Source organism: Spea bombifrons, chromosome 5 (assembly GCF_027358695.1).
Source record: "Spea bombifrons isolate aSpeBom1 chromosome 5, aSpeBom1.2.pri, whole genome shotgun sequence".
NCBI lineage: Eukaryota > Metazoa > Chordata > Amphibia > Anura > Pelobatidae > Spea > Spea bombifrons.
This window is the reverse complement of record NC_071091.1, coordinates 88,196,977-88,222,284: the sequence shown is the minus strand read 5'-3', so window position 1 is coordinate 88,222,284 and position 25,308 is coordinate 88,196,977. Positions and strand designations below refer to the sequence as shown.

The window sequence follows — 25,308 nt, the reverse complement described above, 5'->3', positions numbered from 1 at the left end:
AAGGATTATTAGTCTGAAGGGGACTGGGAGTGCTTGTAGGAGGACAGACTGCTATGATGCAATACATAGGTGAGGGTTTTGGAAGAATGACGGGACTCAACTCTACTATCTCATTAAACCTTTTAATGGAGTGGCAAGGAACATTGAAGACAAAAGTAAAATGGCAGGCAGGTTTCTTTTGGTTCTCTTTGCAGGTAGAACAGCACCTTTAACATGCTAGCTGTATAAATATAACCAATATGTATCTACAGTGTGGGTTCTTAACACCAGTTGAGCACAGATAGTATTCTGTTAAGATGCATTTTAAGAAAAGAATGAAGCAGACAGATGGTTCATTTTCATTTACTTGAAGTATTCTGTTTTCCAAGCATGACAGCTGCACACACTTGTTAATAAAAATTGTTTAGCATACACATCCACTCTTGTGAAATTACCGTTTCCTTTACGAGTTCAGTTAATTATTTTGTTTTAGTAGTGAATCAATAAAACAATTCCAAATCAGTGCTATGCAACATGGTGAAATGCAAAATACAAGCATTATGTTAGTAAGGTGTCATATGGAGCTAGTCGGGCTGGCAGCTTTGAGTCTTGATGGCCCAATAACATGAATATACAAAAAGAGTAGATCGAGATACATTGGCCCTCCCTGTACAATACCCTTCATCTCTTGGACGGCAGCGCAAAGCCCCCATAGTGACCACAGAAAGTATTCAGGCAGGTTAGAAACGACAATGAATCATCATTTCTGATTTTGTTACAACTCTGTCCAGAAGTTTAAACCAAAGACCTGGATAAGGTTTCCCCTTAAAGACAACCAGATTTCCCTCTTAACATTTTAACGGGGAGGCATATATTATTGGGGAACATAAACAAGGCTGAGAGGACAGATCCAATTTATTGATTATCTGCAGAAAATATAAATAAAACCTTATTAATTTCTGGTTTCGGGAACGCCTGGCTCCTCTTTATTTTCTAACTGGCAATGCTAAACCAAGCCACACGCTGCAGCACCCGATCTGCCGCTGGAAGGGGAATTTGCCCAGGGTGCCAGATGGCCAGTCCGGGCCTGTATGCCATACATTCCAAGTGTCCCTTTTTAGTAGTCCTTCTTTGAAATTCAAATCCCTACGTGCATCTTTCCTTCCCTGACATCCCTGTTTCTTTGAAGCTTAAAATGTTTTTAGTCCTAAAAGTTACAACAACGAGTACATAAACAGCAGGAAATATGTTTACAAATGAAATACATTTTTTTAAAAATAAAAATGCCTTACTCAGTTACGTAAATAGCTGCCAGTACTTTACAAAGTCACATGATAAGCTCTACCCACTACAATATGGAATTGTTCCTTTTTGGACAGTAAAGGTGTTGAGATGTAATTGTATGCCAATACGTGTGCATACGTACATTTATTTAGGCGGGATATAGAAGATTCCCATGGAACACATTTTAGCAAGAAGAGACAGTGAAGCAAAACCTGATCTGCTTCACTGGTCATTGAAAAATGCGTGGCTCACTGCCCCTGTAATTGCAGTTTTGGACAACTGTACCTTAAGGGGGTATAAATCTTGCCTAAATCACATTAACCTAAAATAATAATTTCATTATTTCAATCTTATTGAATTAACGTTTCACGGTGGAAATGGGGGGCAAATAAAACCATCTACTTTTATATATAAAAGACAAACTCGTTTTTACATAGATGATAGACTGTCTTCCGTCCCTTAAACAAAAGGACTTTAAAAACCTAGAGAAATGAAAGCCTCTATGTATTAATAACATTTAATGCATTAGTCATGCAGAATAGCAGATAAAAATAAATGGCATCAATTAAAGGATTTGTGAGACTGATTAGAGCTGCTTTTAGTTCCAGTTCAGCAGTGTGTATAAAACTGATGATTATGCCCATTATTATAGTATTAGATATTAGTAATCATTAGTAGCAATAATAATAACAATATGTTACTACGTGTATCCAATATTAACCCCTACTTTACTGAGGGTGTTTTGTGCCTAAAACCTTGAGACCTTTTCCAACATTTTTATACTGTTTCCTTTACCATGATTTTCCTTTTATCTTTTATGATAAAAAGATACAATTTTTAGATGTATAGTCTAACATTTAGTATGAAAAATATTTTTTGCTCTAATATTTAACTATGAAAATGGTCCCCAAACCAGCTCAGTTGACCAAAATACCACAAAATAAGTTAATATAAGTGTCTTTTTGGAAGTCACGGGGCACAAAATGGAACATTACCATTCCCTTTCCCAAACTTGACATTTTTTTATTTTATTTTGTAATGCCTATGTCTCATCTCAGAGGAATATGTATATAGGAAGGTCCACACGGCTTTAGGGCCACAAAGATTAACTAAGTTGTGTCACCATTATTAACTTATCAACATTATAACATCAAAGTATTCGTACAAGCTGACAGGATCTCAACAATTGTACAGCAAATGTGTTATAAGTAATAACGTCTTACCATGATGAATAATGCCATTCTCCAGTAACCCTTGGCCAAGGTTAACCCCTTCTTCTGGCTTCTGGATTTCTCCAATATCTAGCAACCAATCCACAAATTCACTACAGAAAGACAGAGATATATATGACTTATCAATTACAATACATAGATGAGAAAAGGGGAACAGGAAAATCTGGCATTAAGGGGACACAGAGAGAAACAACACAAGAACTTAACAAATAACATGTGTACATAAAACACACTATAAAATAATGTAGATTACCTTCCAAAGAAACATTTCGGAAATGTAGTGAGTTTCTTTTTTCTGTCCTTAATAAGGTTTCCTTGTTTGCACATCATCTTGTACAGCCTTTCTCCTTGTTCTGATATCATCATCCAGGTATCTTGCTCCATACCTAGAGTCAGACCTGCAATATTGGCAGTGTTACTATTTCACTATTTATAATATGACATAGAATATTTGCTTTTAATGGAGTAATATCCAAAATATTTTTCTGCGTCTGTCACAGCGTAGCTTGTAAACTGTTTCAGTGTATAGAGATCGCCATCAAAAAGACCATGTCGCAATTAACCAGATTTAAGGAAGGCGGAAGTACACAGACAACAGAGAGTGGTCAGATGCAAGTTGAGGTCAAGATGGCACACGTACAGAATCAGCAACCATCAAATGGCAATCAGGAAGAATCCAGAAGTTAAGTAAGGAACCACTCAGAGTCAGCAAACCGAATATGGCAAGACACAAAGAGTGTGCAGGCAACAGGGTACCTTAGTACCTACTAAGTGTACCCAGAAAGGTAGTGATAGTGTCCAGTCTATCTGCCGTGTCAACACAACCATGACAAGGAAGTCATGGGAGTGTGCCTGCAATAGCAGATGACTACCACTAGACACCACACAGCAACCTTACTGGTGACTGGGGAGGATGTCCAAGGCATGGGACATGCTGGCCAGGTACATGACTGCCCATGTACCTAATTAATTACCCAAAGGTAATAACCCCATACCTCTTCATTGTAGACTCACAAAAGTGTGTCATACAGGAGACCCACATTCAATAATGTGGGTCTTTGTTTTATTTTACTATAAAGCCTGAATTTGTGGACCATCTAAATTTTGAGACAAATTACTGTCCTACCTCCTTGTATGTTTTTAGTTGCCCTAGAACAGTTTCTGTTTCATTGTCTAACTGTGCTCAAAATATTCTTCATATAATTCAAGCATAAGCCAGAACACATCGGCCATACTGGTTTCGATAAAAGGTAGGGTATTTCATGGAAAATCTAACTACAGCTTTCAATCCATACGGATTTGTCCTAATCATTTAAAAATGTCACACTCTTACCATGGAAGAAATCACATTTTACTTGAATTTTCCAATATGAACATACTAGGGTGAGGGTAAAACAGTAGATGTGTTAATGGTATTTTTTATTTTTTTTTACACCAATCAATGAAAGGAGTTTCAAGCTTTTATAATTGTTGTGCAAACTAGAAATTTAATTTATGTTTGCTATATATTTTTATAGGCATAGTACATTATTGCATATAGATCTGCATTGGTGTGAGTGCCATTGTACAGCGGTGCAGAATATGAGCTATATAAATCAAAAAATAATAATGATAATAATATGTTAGGTGGGCATATGTCTACTCAATACAAGTAATACATTCACTGATACTTTAATGAACAATCATTTCCTGTATTTCCACAATGTCTATTCTGCAAAAGAGTAAATAAACCAAAATCCCCACACTGGCTGAGCCAACGATTAAATTGTAACCAAAAGACAGACTAGGTTAAGCGTCTGGAGGAGTGTGAGCTGCGTTGTCTTGAATGTCACAGGAAAGACTGGCTAATGACACCGAGTGTGGCCTGTCTGTTTTGTCTGCTTTTTATTGCTTTATTGAGCGAGGTTCTATTTGTATCTCAATGTTTATCATAAAGACGACTTTGCATGTCTGAGGTTTAGCAGTGCGCTGTGTGCTAGATGGAATAATATACGGTATATAAAGAATATCTAATTTGGGCAGAATGTTTACAGCTGCTATGGTATTTATACAAGTGGTTTGTTTAGCTATGAGTCACTTTGCATCCTGTGCTGAATGAAATGAATTCTTCGAAAAGAGCCCTTACATTGAAATTACAGGAACCCTGCACAAACATCGTACATCACATTGATCTGGCCAAGTGGGACCTATCCCAGAAACCACCTAACAATGGTTTCCAGCCTAATTCTTAAAGTTAAACTGGCACAGCTTTTAGAATAAAACCATATTTAGTTGGTGCTTTTCGGCCTAATTGCTTTGGAGGTATTTCATTTAACCGTTCACCTTGTGGAAGGTTATACTTGAGTTAGTGCGTGGCAGGGTCAACATTGCCAGTCACCTGGCCTGAAGTTCTATTCCTTCTCCTAACCTACCCTTGCAAAAGGCTGACTCAACCTATGAAGAACATTCAGATTTATGTCCTGTTACCAAATATGTTACCAGTATTAAAAAAGTTTGCTTTCATTACATTGGATGGTATTGCAAATAATATTGTGTTTAAAACGCTGAGTAAAATCAATTTAGTTAACTTCTTCACAAAACAATAAGGTCATGATTTCCCTATGCAGGAATGTTTTACAAGTCATCCATACTCAATGAGATTTTGGTCCATATCAGTGGCCCATACCATAATGCTATCTTTCAATCATTCAGAATAACTTTCCAAAAATCAATACAGTTGTCCCAGAAATACTTGAATATCCTACTTATGGAGATCATTATAATTGCTTTCACTACACTTTTACTTAAACTATTATACAGCAACAGCATCTCTTATTGTAAGAGTATATTATATATAATAAGCGTCTAAACAACTAAATTGCATGTATTCATTGGCAAATGGGACTGGAATAACAAATTAAATGGTTACAAATACTACCTCTGCCTATCGAAGCCCATCCATGAACGCCATTATTATTCTGTCGTGGTTTTAGGGTTTCTCTAATTAACAAGCTATCAACAAATTAGCCTAGGGAATCACATGTTAGGGGATTATGTCACATTGTTTAGGACAAAGGGTTTCCTATGTGATGCTTATCATGGATCTAAATATGCAAATCAGCTATTACGCGCTGCAGGAGATAATTTGCATATGATGTTGCTATGGTAGGACTTGGAATTCTACTATCAAAACATACATAATTTTCTTTATGTCATGCCTAATTATAGTCATAGACTGTCCCTTTGATTTCTATTAAGAAAACCGCATCAGTCTGCAACCATTAGGTGCCAGATAGTCCGCACTTCCTAATTAAGACATTGGCGGAGCCACCTTAGAACTGCAAGGGTTAAAGTAGAATATTAATCAAAAATCTCCTACAGCCATGGAATCAATAGCCCAACAGCGGTATGGATTTTTCTTTGAACGCGGTATTACAAAAATCTTCATCTCTGGCACACAAGTTGCATTTTCCATACTATTATTTTTCAGCCTATTCTACAAGGTGGGTAACAGTCAGTGATAAACTTACTTTTCCTCCTCTCTCGTTCTGTTAAGATAGCTTCCAGCCACTGCTGCTTCTCCTCAGGTGTCTTGGCCATGCAGACAAACCACTTGTTTTTTGCTGTGTTATGTATCTTCCATCCATTGTTCACAATGTTTCCACTGCTGTGGAAATCAGCTAAGTGGGTGACAGAAATCAGAGAATAATAAATGACGTGACAATAATCTGCCCAGAAGGAAACATGGGAAGAGAGGTAATATCTCAGAAGAGAAATGAAGACTTTAGTAGAAAGCAATACATCATGGAAACAAGATATAGATTGCATTATACCATGTGTATGATTTTGAATTGGTCCACAATTTCAGTGTGGTCTGCAGCTCTCATAATCCTCAAAACATGGATTATACTGACTCTTTTACATATTCACGTAGATTCGCGAAGATTATAGAGCTGCTTGTGGCCCCCATTGGGACTGTTTGGCTTTAACATGATCCTTGGGAGGTATGGCATTGCATAAAAAGAGAAGAGTCTAGGGCTGAAATAGCATGAAACATGGAAATTGAATGAGTAAGGATGAGCTGGTGTTGCCCCTTTATTTTAAACCACGTGCTACACACACATGTAGGAATGGATAAAATTAGATCATATGGCATATAAGAGCTAATGGAAATGTAGCTTTTTCAGCATCAGAAAAGCTATAATTTGCACAGTCCTCCGGCACTGAAATAGTTACACAAGGAAGAAGCAAGATAAGCATTGTATGAATAGGGTGGGAAATAGCAACAGACCCAAGAATGTATTATTTAGTCCACCAGGAAGCAGATGACTAAATATTCCCTTTCAATGCTATCCCACAGTTCCCAGGCAGATGTTTGGATGTTTCCAGGGAGCTAAATGCACAACTCCGTCTCTCCTATTGTGCAACCGCAACTTGTAAGGAAGTTACAGCATCTGCCACATTTACTTTACAGGTGACAACCAAGGCCTTTTACGAACATGACAGATATAGAGTGAGAAATACTTAATGGAAGTGCAGCCTATGACTGTGAACAATTTTAAGCACGTATCCTTCTTGGCAATCATGGTGCAGCACCCAGTTTGGCTTGGCAATGGCAAATATACATCAGGCTACATCTGCCATTTAGGACTCATGGTGGTCCTAGAATACAGTAGGTAAACCCAGGCACTCAGAAGGCTAAGTAACAGACATTCAGTATAGTTTTACCAACCTGTTCCATCATCAACATTTTCAACTTCCATCACTTCAGTGTTGATTCTACCACGGAACAGATAGCGGTGTCCATCTGTGGATCCTTTGCTATTCTTCAAACGCCTTAAAATTCATACAAAATGTACATTCAGTGGAAATATTGTATACATCTTTATCTATCCATGAGCACCATAAAAGATCTTACTTGCAGGTTACAAAACAATATAAGACATTTTTCTTGAAATTTATATGCAATTAACTAAAGTTTTGAAAAAATGCCATCAGATCCGATTCCAGCAAGCTCTTGGATAGAAAGATGTGGCAATCAATGGAACAATCTTATGACAATGTGGTCACGGCTTAATTAATATAATGCCCATACCCCATAACTCAACTATGGTTGGTTTCCTGAATGTTCAGGAAACCTGTCCCCATCCAACTGTCTCCTTTCAGTGACAAGCTAAGTAACACTTTTCATGGAGATTTCCCATCTTCTTGGTTACATGTAAATCAGAGTTACAGCCTTCTATACTGTCTAAAAACTATTGTCAGCAAGTCCTGTTGTTATCAATATCCCTTGTTTCCCTAAGGAAATGTAAGAATGCACAAGATTATTTATCTAAAGAGAAGCAGGGGGCGAAATACACAATTCAAACAATTTACATAACTCTAGGAAACTTCCATTCAACTTCCTTAACACGAGATCTAAAGATATCACAAATAGAAAATGTTACACCGACCAGAAAATCTTAGCTGAAGAATCCAAGAGCCGTACCCAGCCTGCATTTTAATGCGCTGATCTAAATACATAATGTACATTTGGTTTGATTTCTCCCCGCAGTACAGACACATACCTTGGGTGTCTTTATAAGTAAATTCATGCTGAGACTTTTTAAAAAACCGTTAAACCTTTTACGATCCATCACAAACATACTATTGTAGCAACTCACTAATGGTGGCAAAGGAATGTTTCTAATAATGACCCTTATTAAAACCATAATTTGTCAGGAAGTAAATATATTGTTAATTCAATAGTCTGTATTTAACAAAAATGTCTACTATAAGGTACCAACGAGAAAAGAAAAAATATTGGATCTGAAGTAATTAAATCAAAGCAAAATATAAAAGAATCAGCTACAGGCGATGTGATTCTGGCCGTTCCCCATGAGACTGGGGCAAAACCATGAGACTCAGAGCAAATATATTTAAGCGGTCTGGGGTATGTCCCAGTGTTTCAATATCGGAACATTGGCTCAAGTACTGTCTTCAAAGCTGACCTGCAAAAACACTGTCTGCTCAATATGACTCCCATATCTGCCTGACTCAGAACAGTCAAAAAGAAAAGAGTAATGAGAGTTTCTTTGTCATTGTCAGATATCCAATAACAGATATCCAGGTCCTATTTTCTTCTCCATTTTTTTCAATGCCACAAGATGTTGTGGCTAAATGTTACCCCCCCCCCCCCCGCCCCCCGACCAGACAGCTGAGATGGGAATTTGACTCTGACTTCATTAGCCAAAGGGCTGTGGCATTAAGAGAGCTTATGGTTTTGATTTAATAACTTGATACATTTAGTATTGGTGTATAGAGTCACCCACACAAGTAACTGAATCCATGCCAAAGCCAGCAACCAGCGTTTTCCCAATTAACTTGTAATAACCACTTCACTCAGACTTTTACATCACAAAACCAGTACAATGAGGAAGAAAAAAACAACTAATACAACATACCTGTGCTTTCTTTTGCAATACACCAAGAGGTTATCAAAGAGAAAAAATATCCGCTCCTGAATATTTCCTGATGAAATTTTTAACAGGACCCCGTGCATGAGCATTTCAGTGCATGTATCTGTTACGCTGGATCCCTAACAAAGAAAAAAGAATAGACAAACATGTCAACTAGTCCGAGAATGAAGAACATTTATGTTTTGCTATTGCAACCAGTGATATTATAGGCTAATCAGCATACTTGGGAGCTTCCCAGGGTAGGTTACCCGAGCTCTCCCTCTTCTGGGGCAATGACGTTGTGTGGAAGTATGACGAGCTTTGTGACAGGCAGGGCTAGCCTGTATTGACTCACGGCTAGAAATAGAGGGGCTAGCCCCAAATAGCCTTAAAATGGATGGTGATAGGAGAAGTGGGTGGAGTAATGAGCATGAGAAGTAATGCACCCCTGCCCGTAGCAAGAGGAAAGTGTCCTAGAGAATCAGGACTTCACCCAGAAACTCCAGGTCAAGCCAGAGCGTTCCCAGGTATGCCAATAAACTAAAAAGTTTCCCCCAACATTCCATTTGCTCTTGTTACAGTGTCATCCAGCATCCTAACTAGGACTAGGCCTAGAGAAGCCCAATACAGTTACTTAACATTACATTACATTAACATTACATTGATAACATTACATTGGATAACATTACATTGGAACATTACATTGGGGGATGGATACCCTCCCCCGGCCTATCCATTTTTACTGCTGCCTTCAGTCCTTCAAAAAAAACAACACCCACATGTTTAAGGACACCTACAACCTTACACTTTAACAATTTTCCTCCCATATTCCTTAGCCTACACTTCCCAGTCCCTCTCCTGTCTTCTGATAATACTTATACTAGTGTGGCACTTTGACCTCTTGTGTAATACACCCTATCTCCCTTTAGATTGTAAGCTTCTTTGAGCAGGGCCCTCCTCACCTGCTATTTCTCTAAGTCGTATTATTATATGCTACTTGTCATGCCCTGTCTACCCGTTCTACAGCGCTATGGAATATGATGGCACTATATAAAATAACAAATAATAGCAACTGACATCATTAAAGCACTGATGTAGACACTGTATATGCAATCTAAAAAAAAAAGGGGAGTTATTGATGATGATATTTTGATGTAATAATTCTAAATTGAATGCTCAGATCATAGGTTTCTGTTCAATCCACGCTATGCGGTTCCGCGGGCAGCCATGCTGGCATGAAACTGGTGAAAGCGTTCACCAAGAATTCCTTTTATTTAGAAAAGAATGAAGACGTACGCTGTGTTTGCTGGGCAGTGAGTTATTACCTACATCAGTCTTCCTATACACATAGAGCCTATACACTTTGTATGGCATGGGAATTTAAGCCACGCTTTGATCTCAACTGATTCTAAAAATACCTTTTTTATTATTATTCTTTACAAAGCCAAGCCTTCTGTTAAATGTTTCCTTCTGGTAGGAAATCGCTTTGTATCTGTATTCCTAAGGTTCAGCTGAAAACCAGATGTTTATTTAATGAAGCCAACAGTGGTACTATACTTTGTTTTATGGGGAACAACCTAACGTTTGTTAGGTTTCATGAAAGGTTGCGTCTTAAAGTATTATGCCCGACCCTTTTTGTTACAGACCTGTCTTCAGAATACGTTTATTCTCAGACTTAAAGGCACTATTTAAATAAAAAAAAATAGTAAAAGAAAAATGGACAATATAATGGATTAGGCTCTTTGCCATCTGTTTGTGAGGCCTGCTTCCATTGTGTGTTCTACTACACCCCATTTGTTGTGTTTTGTGAATTATTTTCTGATAAAGTCGGAGAAGTGGACCCACCTCCCTGAACACTGTATGGTTATACACTGATTGAATGAACATGAGCGAGTACTTCTCGTAACATATGTGCTCCAATATCAGTTTTTACAACATGAGAAGCATGTCATACATTGCCAACGTTTAAGGTGAGACTGGAGCCTCTCCTTGTTACTCCTCTGGCTACATATCTGACATTACCGCAAGTTATCTCCTTTTTTCGTTTTGCTGTGTTGTTTTTATTTTCTCTGTTCTTTCGTATTATTAAAATGTAATACAATGAGGGAATTTAAACATACATGGGAGAGACATAAAGCTATCCTGAATCTAAGACAAGACCAGAGACTGAATAAGGGCTGAGTCTTTACATCGGGGGGAAATGGGCAGACTCGATGGCTTGTATCTGCCGTCACATTCTTTGTGTGTCGGTACAACAGTTGGGGCACATGAAATGTAGGTGTGGTCATATCTTCTCATATGCGGTTAACATTAGGACTGGGTTTTACTCATCAGATGTTCCAATGCACACAAAAAACATGTTGCACAATATTAAACAGTTCTGTATATAATTTGATACACAGAGTTAATGGAAATCCAAATGTTTGCCACATTATCTTGGTCATTCAGGATGAATTGGGTTATTTATTTCCTGTACAAATGCTTAACATGCTCTTGATGTATAAATCAAAGTGTTTCAGAAACCTCCCACTGGATGCTTCCACATGTAAATGCTGTGGGTTTAACTTAATCTCACACGCATACCGTGTTTCCCCGATAGTAAGACACCCCCGATTGTAAGACGTATCGGGGGTTTCAGAGGGGTCGGCTAATATAAGCCGTACCCCGAAAGTAAGACATATGTCTTACTTTCGGGGAAACACGGGGGATTTGCCGGGTCCGCCACTCTAAGGGGCCGGGAAGTCCCCACCAAGGCCGGCCTTACGTGTCTGCGGCCGCACAGGATTTAAATTAAAACATCGGGGTTTTTTTTTAACTTTATTTAACATCCTCCATGTTAAATAAAGTTTTTTTTAACTTTATTTAACATGGAGGATGTTAAATAAAGTTGAAAAAAACCCCCGATGTTTTTATTTAAACCCTGTGCGGCCGCAGACCCCTAAGGCCGGCCCCTTAGAGCAGGGCCGACCTTTGGGGTGTGCGACCGCACAGGGCGCCACACTCCAGGGGGTGCCAACCTGCGGCACCCGGCACCCCTCCAGAGACGGACAGTAATGTCCGCCGCTGGAGGAGCAGGCTCGCAAGGGAGCGGTATCGGAGGTCTTTAACAGACCTCCGGCTCCCTTGAGTGATTTTAAGCCGGGTTCAACCCGGCTTAAAATCACTCAAGGGAGCCGGAGGTCTGTTAATGACCTCCGATACCGCTCCCTTGTGATCTGCACGGCAACAGCTGTTGTGCGCCGGGGTTTCTTGTCAGATCCCGGCGCACAACACTGAAGCCGCGCCCACCGCTGTCCGTGCCCTCTGAACCAGGAAGAAGACAGAACTGAAGAAGAGGAGCGAAGAGGAGGAAAAGAAGCTGAAAGAAGAAAGGAAAGGTAGGAAAGCATTAAGTGAGAGTGGATTGGTGTATATGTGTGTGTGGATTGGTGTATGTGTGTGTGGATTGGTGTATATGTGTGTGGATTGGTGTATATGTGTGTGGATTGGTATATGTGTGTGGATTAGTGTATATGTGTGTGGATTTGTGTATACGTGTGGATTGGTGTATATGTGTGTGGATTGGTATACGTGTGGATTGGTAGGTGTGTTGATTGGTAAGTGTGTGAGAGTGATGGGTGTTATGCTGTACCATTTCCAATGTCTTTTTCATGATCTAATTATGCTCTAAAAGTACATCATAACTCCCATCACTCTCAATTTTTTCCCAATATAAGACATACCCCGAAAGTAAGACATAGTGGGGCTTTTAGGGATAAAAAGAAAGTAAGACACTGTCTTACTTTCGGGGAAACACGGTAGCTTGCAAATTAGAATGTTTTTAAAGGCCACCCAGGAAAAGTTCTGTGATGTCATCAGCTAAGGAATGTAAAAGTGACAAAATATGTCCCAGGTAACCGTTGGGTCCAAGATGAAACGATGTAGGAAAGAAGCATTTTTAACATAATCTACATATCTGAAGCAATGCTTTTTAAATGTTATACATTAAGAGAAATGTATCTGGCTCATAAAGGCCCCTGTCTTCTACTTTCTGATGGGGCCCTATATACCAATGGGGGCCCTAAGCAGCTGCTTTATCTGTTCATATTGTAGCCCCATGTTATGATGAAGGATTACATAGTATTAGTGGTATTAAGGCATTGGTTTAGGACAGTTGGTTGGTGTCCCTGTACGTTTTCATTCTGTTTTCCAGATTCAGCAGACGTCTGGGTTGATGCAGAAATATTGCTCAAGAATATTATTTGAGTGTATTTAAAGATTATATGTAAGACTCCCCCATTTCCTTTTATTTATAGCAGCGATGAAATAAATGCATTCCAAGTTACTGAAGACAGGATATGCGGACTTGACCATATTGACTTATTTAAAATAATACGTGCTGGGATTTTTGAGCAACAGTAAAACCAAAGCATACATGGTATAAATCTCTTTACACAGCGGTATTTTTAAGATGTTAACATACATAATATATATAAAATAAGGGAAGAGGGAATTGTGAGACAAATAGACTTGCGTGTTCATAACAGAACATAACATGGCTGAACACAAAAAGTAACCCTGATTCAGGCTAAACACAGATTTCCCTGGAATGATTAATGGGTGATTAATTGAATTACTTATGCTGGCAAGAGGGCCTGCACTATTGGGGGCCTTGATGAACATGAGAATATGGGGACAATTGATCTAATCCGAATTATCCCATTCATAAAGCCTGGGCAGCCATAGTTCTCATTGTATGGGTAAATGGAGATCAGTGAGCAGATCACATTGTTCGTTTATGATATTATGAGGATAAGGGGACCTCTCAATGGACCGATATGAGAAAATGTGTGATAAACCGAGCAACTCCCACCTAGGAAAGCCTGTGTGGGAACAACATTATCCTAAAACAAATGTTAAAGCACTAAGTTTTAATTAAAAGATGGAGGGATCTGAATACGACCCCCATATTTTATTCTTGTGTTAGAGGCAATCAACAGGTATCAAGTTCATATTTCTTTAAGTATCTATCTTCCGGAAGCTGTTTAGTATTATGTTCTACTGCTGACACGCACCATCCAGTAGGCTAATGATACATGGCATGTAGCATGTGGAATATGTAGAAATAGAGAATATCAATCGAAACTGTGAGTATTGTGTTATGATGGGGGCATAGGACAGGTAGGATTTAGCTGGAAAATGATGTCTCTTGAACACCTTATTTTTTAAATGTAAATTGTAGATGATAGATGATAACCAGGTGAAGCGACCCTGTGCTAATTACATTGCCAGGCATCACTTACTCTATCTGGAAAAATAGTATTTCATCAAAAAAAGATGTTGGTACTTGGTATCATAAAATTAAAATTGTTATTCTATCCTATTTTACTGCTTTGTATGGTATGTATGTTGCTTTTTCTTTATCAATGGTTGTACTTACTGCTTGAATAAGGAACAAGAAGTGATTTTTTTTTTTTTAAAGAAAATGCTAATTATTTTCATAGACTGGGAAGAAGAGAATGAAACATGACGTCCTGCAGAACAAAGCTTCATAGTGTCTGATGTGTAAATCAAGAGAGCAGGATACGTAAAGGGAAGAAACATTTTCTGAATCAATAATTTGCATGACGGCGATGAGGAAGGCACTTTAGAAATAAATATATACCAAAGTTAAAAAAAAAACATATTCAACTAAAGTAATACCATAGAAATGCATTCTATAAAAAGTTAAAAGAACTGAAATGTCACATCAGCTGAAATAAAACTGCATACAGCCACCTTGCTCTGCTTGACTTCCCCTTTATATCCAGCAGGAAATCGCTTATACATAATATGGACAAAGTCACAGTTAGTACAAGAAATGTAATGACTTATTTCCATTCTCTCTGTTACTTTGCACGTACGAACACTCGGAGCAGCTCGTTTTGTTTACTTTCTTACACTACTAAAGCATCCGTTACTGTGGAAAAATGATTCCTCTAATAACACCCTAAGTGCTGTATGTGTCAGCACATAACATAGGAAAATATATCATGGATACAAGGACATTGTGAGCTTGGTGACACGATACCTCCCAGCCTTCTATGTGGCTCTGCCATTCCTCGAGGACTTCTAATTTCTCCATCTGCCTCTTAGCCTCGTTAATGTTGGAACACACAGCTTTCATGGCTTGCAGAGCTTCCACTACATGGGCATGGTCGCCGTGCTTCCTTGGAGTCCTCTTCAGTAGCTCCTATTAAGACATTGTGGAAGTTAGCATGAGATTAGAAAAAGCATAGAACATTTTAAAAATTATGGAATAAAATGCTTTTCAATCAAAGCATGTTGACATGGGTCATTTGGGTGAATGGTACACAGGGAAGAACATTGTTGCCACAAACTGGCTGACTATACACAAGACAGTGACTACATTTACACATGAAGGTGCATTGTACAGTGCTGTGGAATATGACAGCAGTATATAAATCAAAAAATAATAATTACTTAGAGGTTTCATTTTTTTGAGTCTTGGTCGTTAGTCTTTTTAGCTTATCTGCTTTCTGGTTTGCATGACATGCATTGGAATTCTTAGGTGGTGCAGGCGGCTGCATCCATAACTCTTCCCTGCTCCTTCATGTAATTATTCTATGCACGAGGGATGTTGGTTGTCATTTATAACAAAAACAACTCCGTCCTGAAGAAGTTTTACGGGATGCAACAGTGACCAGATCTTTTTTATTTCTACCTGCCATTCTTGATCAGAATTATTGGGATCCATGTAATGGCTTAGATCTTCTTTTCTTGATGGCCCTAATTCTCATTTACAGTTCATCATAAATATAATGCCACCTAAAGGATCCCAAAGGGCTGTGCCTTCCCACTAAGCCACCATGGCTAAGAAAAAACAAAACAAGGACGGCAAAACATTTTGTCTCAGAACCGTTCACAACTTGGTTCCATATCTAATGATATCTATAGTATTTTGGCCTGTTTATCTGAAGCACAATAGTTTTTGAAGTTTTGGAAATGTCTAATTCTGTTTTCCTAAGAGGCTTGGGAGTTTCTTCATTTAGCTACAAAACACCCCACCAAAACGCTTTCCATTATTAAACTTATTGCCCCTGAATGGATACATTTCACATTTTCTGCATGTTAAGAATGTTAAATATTATCTTTTGAGCGTGGTCGTGCCAAATTTTAAAAGTGATGAGATAATAAAAATGAATTATGCATAGCATACTTTCTCTTTTTATTCTTTTTTAATCAGCCACTGATATTACCTACAAGTTATTAAATGAAAATACACATAATCTTATGAAATGTTCTGAATACTACATTTTATAAACCTATTGTAGCCACAAGATCCAGATCTGCTTTCATATTACAATGAATTAAAAAAACATGCGTTATATTGATTTCTTCACTTTCAGACCTACACTGTTACTTTGTTACAATATTTATTTCTGCCACCATTATTGGCGATAGCAGCTGCATTCTTATATAGCTGCACAAACTAATAAGCAGTGGAGAAATGTAGACAACAGTTACTGTAACTAGATAGTATGTGTATAGAATCCTAAGCAGGTAGCCACTTGCAGAGCTTCAACAGATGAAGGAGAGCCAGTGAGGACAATAAAGGTATGGAATTCACTGCCAAGGGAGGTGGTGTTATCCAATACATTAGATGCCTTCAAAAGGGGTCTGGATATTTTTTTTAGAAATGTATGACATACAGGGATATAAATAGAATTAATATTTTCGAGCTTCTTGATCCAAGGAGAAATCCAATTGCCTTTTGGAGTCAAGAAAGAATTTTTCTGCCTAATGGCAGAATTCTAAGTAGCTTAATTAGGGTTTTTTTTGCCTTCTTTTGGATCAAGAGTAGGAAGGTTAGTTAGAAGGGTTGAACTTGATGGACCTAGGTCTTTTTTCAACCTTATGTGCTATGTAACTATGGACACCAATTGCCTAGTGCTTTACTTCTGGAGTGGATCAGATGCATTGGGTTTTTATGACAAAGAAATTATGCGCTTAATTTACTTTGTACTTCAGTAAGTCATGTACTACGTTATTATAAAAACCTGGTTTGTCTATTTGGGCAGACCTGCTTTTATTGCTATGCAACTTAAATAGCGCCAGCCGATTCTGTATTGCCGTTACAATACCAAGCTTCCAACCTACTAAAAGCTTTATAAAGGGCTTAATGTTATAAATATATGGCACATATTTTGCATGTATGAAAAAACATAATGTATCTACTGTTCCTGCTAGGAACTTACACCATGTGTGCTGCAAGATACTGTGTCCTTTGTGCCAAATTTGGTCTCCATAATAGAATCCCTTTTAAAGGGAGACCAAGGAAAGGGAAGTGATTGTATGAAAGAGATTTAAATACATTTAAAAGCATGTTTTAAACCTCTAATAAAATCCCCTAGCAACCAGCGCATACTTACTCGCAGGAGAAGTGGGTACTTGCAAATTCTCTGTATTGGTGCAACCAGATAGCTTTCCAGCGGAACATCTGTGTTCTTCCTCCCACCCAGTAACATGCAGTTCTACGAAACAAACAAATCCAGCTTCGAGACACGATAACATAAGCATTTACACCATACGGCTTTAGAAATATAAACTATTTACATGTTAAATATGTTATTTTAATACTTTTCATAGTTTAAGTTCATAGTTTCACCCTGTACATGCAATTTGTGATGCAATCGGAACCATAAATAAACTGGTTGCTATGTAACCGTACCGCTTTTACCATGTTGAGCCAGAATTGATCGTCATACATGAACCCCATTGACTCACGAGACAGTGTCATTTTCGATTTAGAATGTTGTCACTGATATACGCTTTTTTTGGTCAGCATCATGAGTGCCATGAACTGCATAAAGGCTGAAAGCACCAAATTTCAGCAAACTGCTGTTATGTTGATCAGTCAGTCAATGGGTTAATTAACGAAAGAAATCCAAAAATCCAGTTTAGCGCGGTTACAGCCCTCGGTAATCAAGTTTCACATCTCTAGCTCTGCAGCATGTGCCGTGCCAGCCGCTTCTACATCCACATGATGTGAAAAAGCATAAAGCACGGTGAATATGGCACAAACCCAAGAATACTGTATGTATCCACTATAAAAAGAAATGTAATCTTCCAGTGACTGACTCAATCCATAATTCAGCAAAATATGTTACAGAAGCATCATTTCTTACCAGTAAAAACGTCCTCACTGTTCTGATTTTGTTAAGCTCGAGCAGTAGTTTCTGAGCTTTTTCATGGTTCCTGCAGTACTCATCATAAATTGCAAAGCGATCCTTCTGCGGGTATAAATATACAGTATGCTTAAAAAAATATTACCATCATTTAGACTTCATCATTTATTTGCTGTATTTAACCACTGCGTTAACCAACTTTCCCTACCTTTTCCCATCTGCACCTTCATATCCATAAGTTAATAAAAAACCAATAAAATGTGTAAATGACCAAGTACCTTTATTAAAATCTTACGCAGTCAGGCGTAAGTAAATTTATCTTTTGAAGTTACCCATAGCTTGTGCGTTTTGTTTGTTAAACAATGTAATTGGTCTGTAATTTGATATCAGTGGCAGCCCATGGCAAGGATAGCATTATCGAATTAATTTCATGTTCTTAGATTCTCTGCCTTCTTCTTGCCCATCAAATACAGCAACTTAATGGCAGGGCAGAGAATAGTTAACATACGAGTAATGCAGACCCAGAGAAAAAAAGGTGGGGGTACCACCCCCATGGTGTACATATAGAATAGGTTTTTATTATAAGTATATATTGACTGTTTTAATCTTATATTCATTTTTTAGTGTATAATATAGGATTTGGGGAAAACTTTTTGCAGGTACTAGGTATTAGCGGACTACAACTCTCATCATACCATAGTCTTTTTAATTATTTATTTTCTGGTAATTTGTTTTTTTCTTATTTACTGTATATTGCAGAGGGTAACATTTATTTTACTACATTTGTTTACTTTTACAATATATCCCTAATTCCTTTGATCCAGATGAAAGCAAAAAAAAAAATTTAAAATTGTTCTCATTTTGTTCAAAAGGAGAAAAAAAATAATTAATAAATCCATGGGTAGTCAGAATAATATCTGCATCAACAACCTTTAAAATACTATAAATAGTATGCCCTTGATGGTACTTGTGATTGCCACATAGGTAGTGGATTCTATATCTTTACCATCCTTACTGTGGAAGGCATCACATACTATGTATTAAAACAATATACCGTATTTATCAGCGTATAACACGCACTTTTTTTAACTAAAATATGAAGTTGAAACCCTACCTGCGTGTTATACGCCGATAAATCCTAGAGCTGCACAATCTTCCCCTGCACAGCTCTCTCGCACGCCCTCTCTGATGCCGGGAGCCGGGTGATGACGTCACTCCGGCCCCGGCATCAGCACAAAAAGTAAAATGCTGGAAGATAAAGAGGACCCATACCAGATCTCCCAAACGGTAGGGAGTAATATATAATTTTAATGTGTGTGTCTGTCTGAGTGTGTGTGTATGTCTGAGTGTGTTTGTGTGTCTCTGAGTGTGTGTGTGTGTGTCTCTGAGTGTGTTTGTGTGTGTGTGTCTAAGTGTGTGTCTGGCTGCATGTGTGTCTGAGTGTGTGTGTCTTCATGTGTGTGTGTGGCTTAGTGTGTGTGTGTGTGTGTCTGAGTGTGTGTGTGTGTCTTAGTGTGTGTGTGTGTCTTAGTGTGTGTGTGTGTCTCAGTGTGTGTGTGTCTGCGTGTGTCTTACTGTGTGTGTGTGTTTTTTGTGCTTTTTCTTTATTCTTTATTTCTTTTATTACATTATAATAAATGTTATAATGTTATAAACATTATTCCAACATTAAGTTCATAGCTTCCAAGTTTAAATTTATTTTTGCTTACTCAAATTTCCTTGTTAAAATGGGGGTGCGTGTTATACACCAGCGCGTGTTATACGCCGATAAATACGGTATATCACAGAGAACAGATGGAGGAATATTATAAGACTGTAATATTTCCCTCTTTAGGAGTGAATTGTCTTTTCGATTGCTAGTTGAATGATGTTGAAAGCATGCTACCTTTGCCCACCTGCTATACGCTGAGCTTTGTGGAGCGGTCGTTATTTGGCAGGACACTGAAAGCAACTGGTGAGCCTCCAGTGCCAGACCCAACAGACATTATTTTGCATTTTTCCTGTAAAAGGAAATGTGCCTCTTGTCTTCATGAAACATGGAAATCTATCCAGAACAAGTAATTAGTGAATTCACACTGCAAATCAGAACTGGAGTGTTTGCCAGACCAAAGACACAGCAATTATTCTTTCCATGGGTTCACAGCTTGTTCATCCAATGGTGGAGGAAATTATATGGAGCCATATTGCTATACTAGCAAAGTAATCAAGGACAAAAAAATAAAAACTGGAAGCCAAAGAGATACCAGCACCAAGTAAACATAAAGGAGGAGATATTAGCCGGAGTGACTCTCCTTTTGTTTGCAGATTTCACATTAGATACCTCTAAGTTTTTTTTTATTAAGGTCCATTATGCATTCGGTCCAAACCTCAAATTACTATATTTAATAAACATTAAGGTGTAGTCTGTTCATTCTGTTTTTGGCTGTTTCTGATATTTTGGGGGCGCATTAAATCCATCTTTTGGCACTCCAAAAACCTGCCAGCATCATCTTCACCCAATTGCATGATGGGAAATCTAAATTCTCACTGGATAATATAACTAATTATTATTATTTATTGTTTTATATCAGATTCCGCAGCGCTGTGCTAATGAAGAATAACAGGCATCCACAGTCTTGAAAAACACGCAGGTTCAAGAGCATGACGCAGAATATACCATGACCTTAGACAAACTTATCATAGCACATCAAATCTTAGATGTTTTAATCAATGGTTCTGCAAGTAGCATAAATAACTAATAAAAATGCCGTATATCATTTAACACACTTGTAGGTGTTAAATTTAAATGGGATTCTTTTACCCAGACACTAGGTGAGAAAAAACCATGATTCAGTAATGTCTCTTAGTTGTAAATGGGACAAAAATATGAAACACCTCTCATTTATTTTGTGTACTGCACATGCATTTCTTATTCGGCTAGAGGCAGGGTTCATGGTTGATTTGTCCTGCACAATGGTAAGATAGCCCGCTAAGCATGCTAATGGGCAATCAAGCCAAAGAGGACAGAGCTATGTTGCTCTACTGAGTGTTTCACACAGATACACTCTACATACCAAAAGAAGACCTCTGAGACTGGCAGACGACAGGGAACAGTAATGTCAGACATTTTTTTCCAAACCTTATGCTTTAAAGGTATGCAGAGGTTTTGGGAACTCTTTAACTGTCCCCATAGACTTTATATGCGACGACTGTGTGCTTGCCTGTTCTGGCCACCCTCTAGCCACGTCTAACATGTCGCTGCTTTGCTGACACTCTCAACCCTCTGTACCCATCACCTCTAACTCTCCTCCACTAAAACACAGAGAAAAAAACTTACAAATTCCAGGAAACAGGTTCCAACCTCCTGGTGGGCATTGGGCTCTGGCTGCAAAGATTCTTCAATAAGAGCCAAAAAGTCCTTATGCACTGCAAGTATGTCTTCAATATTAGAAAATAATGTCTACAAAAAAAAAGATAGCAGAATTGCATTATGATATCACATGTCTATATACTGTATGCATTTGGAGAATGCAATTTGTAAAATAGTTTGAAGTTTAAAGTCTATGACACCTGAGAACTCCTTAAAAGAAAATAATACAGATCAAGAGTAACCAACAATTCATGTCTACAAAGAGACATCTAATCTGAATTAGCCTACCTAGAACAATGTCCTAAAGTTACAATGTGGTTTCCACCACATATATGTACATGTGCACACTGAAAATAAAACCAGTATACTACACAAACTGTATGAAACAACGTCATTAGCGGACTTCTCTTGAAGTTGACTGTTTTGCCTTTCTTAGAGCAGCATTAATAGTTTTTCAGCGTAATATGTGTTTCAAGAGGAAACTGCCACCACTTGATCATAAATTTGAATTACAGAATTGTGTCGGTATTTTATTACTAATTTACTAATTGAAGCTTCTAAAAAGTAACTATAATTTTAGCAAGCCATCAAGCTGGTCTAATTTGTTAATTAACACCACTGCCCCGACTTCTTCCACGTTTTCCACATATTGTTTATTGGCCAGCTGGAAATATACAGCAGCGCTTATATCCAAAGGAGAAAACAACCATCATCTGTTTCGAGACTCACCTTAACTGTGTCCTCTGTGACACTTTTATCATCTTTGGAAGCAGCATACTGCATCATTCGATGAAGAAACGCCTAAGAGAAAAAAAGATGTATGAGGGCGATACATAAGGCAGACAATGCAATAAGGGTAAACATTCCTGGCATTAATAAAATATATCTTATCATTTATCATGTATAGTTATACGATGATATATATATTTAGTTTTGGGTAAATCAGGAATGGCTTTCATTTATTTGCATCTCAGGAGATGTAGCGACTAACTCCTGGTTGTATTGCATAAAAATTGTACTAAAATCTTACTTATTTCTCATGAGAGGAAAAGGTTGGACACAGAAGGAATTATCTAAAATGATTTAGTGCGCATCCCTAAGATACAGTCATGTATTATCCCAGAAAAACAATTGAATTTAGTGCCTCCAAATATCATATGTAAAATGATAAAATATCTCATTCACTATAATAGGAAAAATATTAAAGTGACACTTTGACACACATGCAAAGACATAAAAGTGTAATACCAAAATGTTATATCAGTGACCAAAATGTTATATTAGTGGGAAGTATGACAGCAGGAACTGGTCTAAAGTACCAGATACACTTCTTAAAGTTTTATATGGAGAATATATGTTTGTATTGGCCTTGTGCTTAGTCTTTAGACCTGGGTCAACTTCCTCTATGATTACGCAGCATTCAGATCTCACTTTATGACTTTGCTACAGCAGATATTTTACAGGAGTTTATTACGACTATACATCAGAAAATAACTCCAAAGGAACAGACCATATTATTTCTGGGATTCGTTTTGTAATTAGGATACATTTTATAATGAAACTTACAAATGAGAGTTAACTTAAGCAAATACTATACTCAATGAATATGTTGTTGCTTTATAAGTAAATAATAGAGACATGTAAGTAATAACCTGTATTAAAGGGTTACTGGATAGAGAAGGATTTATAGGCATTATGTATAGTAAGACAAGCTGGATGCTAACGAAGAGAAAGTACTCTCACAATAACAGTCATTCATTTTACTCAATATAGTGAATATTGTAATAAATGTGATTTCCAATTACGTGAAACTTCACACTTAAATGTCACCAGGGCAAATAATACAATTCACTTTCTTGCATATTTCTTATTTCTTCAGGAAGAGTGCTCGCGACACACTAACACATTTCCTTTGAAATGTATTCTGCCGAAAACACTTTTTTGTATTCTGCTCAAATGCTAGATGAACTGTTCATTTAAAGTGTTTTTTTTTGTTTTTTTTTAATTATTCAGCGAACTAATTAGAGAAATCCATGAAACGATAGATGCTTCATCGTGTAGTTTGTCACAGCGGTAAGGCCTCTTACCAAATACTTTGTAATTTAGGAACAAAACAAAAGGTCATTAATTTTCTTAACACTTTAAGGATGAACTGTTAACTTTAGGGTTTTGTTACAATAACAGTAATTTATAAAAATTACTCAATAGCCTGTGCTTTTTATTTTGCCATCAATGCAATGGTTTTGAAGATATTTAGTTTAAAATTAAGGGACTTACTTTACATTATGGAAGTCAAGATTTGTGGTAAGAAGGTGTCAGATCTATCATATCTAATATATTTTCTACCTTGGAAATGTCTCCCTTCTCCTTACCCCACTCTTACAAAGGCTATCTGAACCAATCAACAACAATCAGAAAGTTATGGAAGAGATAAATTAATGTTGAGAAATAATCATGCAGAAATAAGAAGTTAAATTGACTGCTCCCATATCCACTTCCACATATTATGTATATAAGAGGGGAGCTAATGCATCTATACAATGTTTACTTAATCTGTTAATACAAATATATAATTTTATTTAATGTATTTAACTGTAAAATATACAATGTAGAAAAAAATATTTAATGTAAAACAAGTACCGTTGTGACATCATGACCTTCACTTGATGTAAGGAAAATATTTTGGTGAGACCCTACACTAGTTTGATTTCAATTTTAAGTTGTTTATGATTACTCTGTGCAAGTTTTTAATTGTCACAAAATCACAAAGTTTTCAATTGTGATAAAGAAGACTTTTGCTTTACAAGATGAAAGCCAAGCTGTGAACTGTGTGTAGGTACTTTCCACTGCTAGGTGACATAAAGCAATAAGGAATCTAAAATGTCTAGAATTGGTGATATGTGAACAGTTACTCCCAAAGTAAGAGAATAAGACAGAAGTGCTAATCATTTCTCATAACATAAAACCATAAAGCCAAACTGAAGACAACACAGCTTGTGGACAGGGTTATGTTTTGAGCACCACGTTTCTTCCACCCTTATTCTTATAGGGCAAAGGTCATGGAGCTCTTTGAAGTTTTGTCCATATTCATTTCTTGAGATGGAGAGAAGGTCAGAGGAAGGCTCAGATGCTGCACAAACTACATTGAAGTTCTTAGGTTTGAGCAGACAGCGGATGTCTGAGCACTAGAAGCAGCAGGAGATGTAGTTATATGGGTCTCTTGGGGTGGAAGAAGAACAACATAGTGAAGTCTTGACAGTTTTAGGTTGCATTTTCAGATATCCTGCAACATATGTCTTAATATAAAACAAAAATTGCTGAAGAACTACATCCAGGTTGTTAAGCAAATACATCCACAAAGGACCTTTGCTTGTGCTCTTCTTGCACCAGGGCAGCGATGGATCTAAGTCAGGTTAACTTTCCCTAGTTTGAGTGTAGGTCCCTCAGGTCACTGGTTTGCCCTTCCGTCACTTACTTTAGGACACTGCACTAGTCATTCTTTTACTGCTTCTGCAGCCATAAGGCAGTGACAGGTGGTGTGCCCCAATGGGCCATCATAAAGTCCCAGAAACAAGGCAGTAATTTCAGTTTAGGTGTATAATGGCTTTCCATAGAACATTAAAGCACATCCACAATGTCATATTCTTTGATTTAGTTTTCAACTTATTGGTGCTCTGCTTGACATCTTGGAGTTGCGTGCTTCAATTCATGTACGCTTCTGTAAATTTTTACGAAAGATGTGTTATATGAAACATGTTTGCCGCATTCCATACCTCATCCTGAAAACCAAAAAGACCTTTCCTTCATCTATAGAATTTTTTTTCTTAAATTTTGTTTTGTGTGAGTGATCCGGTTTCTCTATAGATAAGTGCAAACACAGA

The 25,308-nt window shown here is 37.6% G+C and overlaps 1 protein-coding gene across 1 annotated transcript in view; it reads right to left on the bottom strand.

Annotated features, from left to right (window-relative positions):
• PREX2 (phosphatidylinositol-3,4,5-trisphosphate dependent Rac exchange factor 2) overlaps positions 1 to 25,308 on the bottom strand; it is a 118,014-nt gene that overhangs the window by 74,899 nt on the left and 17,807 nt on the right. The window contains exons 2-11 of the mRNA XM_053468318.1: positions 22,157 to 22,228; positions 21,395 to 21,517; positions 18,079 to 18,183; positions 17,323 to 17,424; positions 14,961 to 15,122; positions 8,918 to 9,051; positions 7,207 to 7,310; positions 6,005 to 6,154; positions 2,749 to 2,893; positions 2,487 to 2,587 (exon numbers count right to left, since the gene is read on the bottom strand). Of these exons, the coding sequence (XP_053324293.1) occupies positions 2,487 to 2,587; positions 2,749 to 2,893; positions 6,005 to 6,154; positions 7,207 to 7,310; positions 8,918 to 9,051; positions 14,961 to 15,122; positions 17,323 to 17,424; positions 18,079 to 18,183; positions 21,395 to 21,517; positions 22,157 to 22,228 (1,198 nt within the window). The remainder of the gene's footprint in view (positions 1 to 2,486; positions 2,588 to 2,748; positions 2,894 to 6,004; positions 6,155 to 7,206; positions 7,311 to 8,917; positions 9,052 to 14,960; positions 15,123 to 17,322; positions 17,425 to 18,078; positions 18,184 to 21,394; positions 21,518 to 22,156; positions 22,229 to 25,308) is intronic.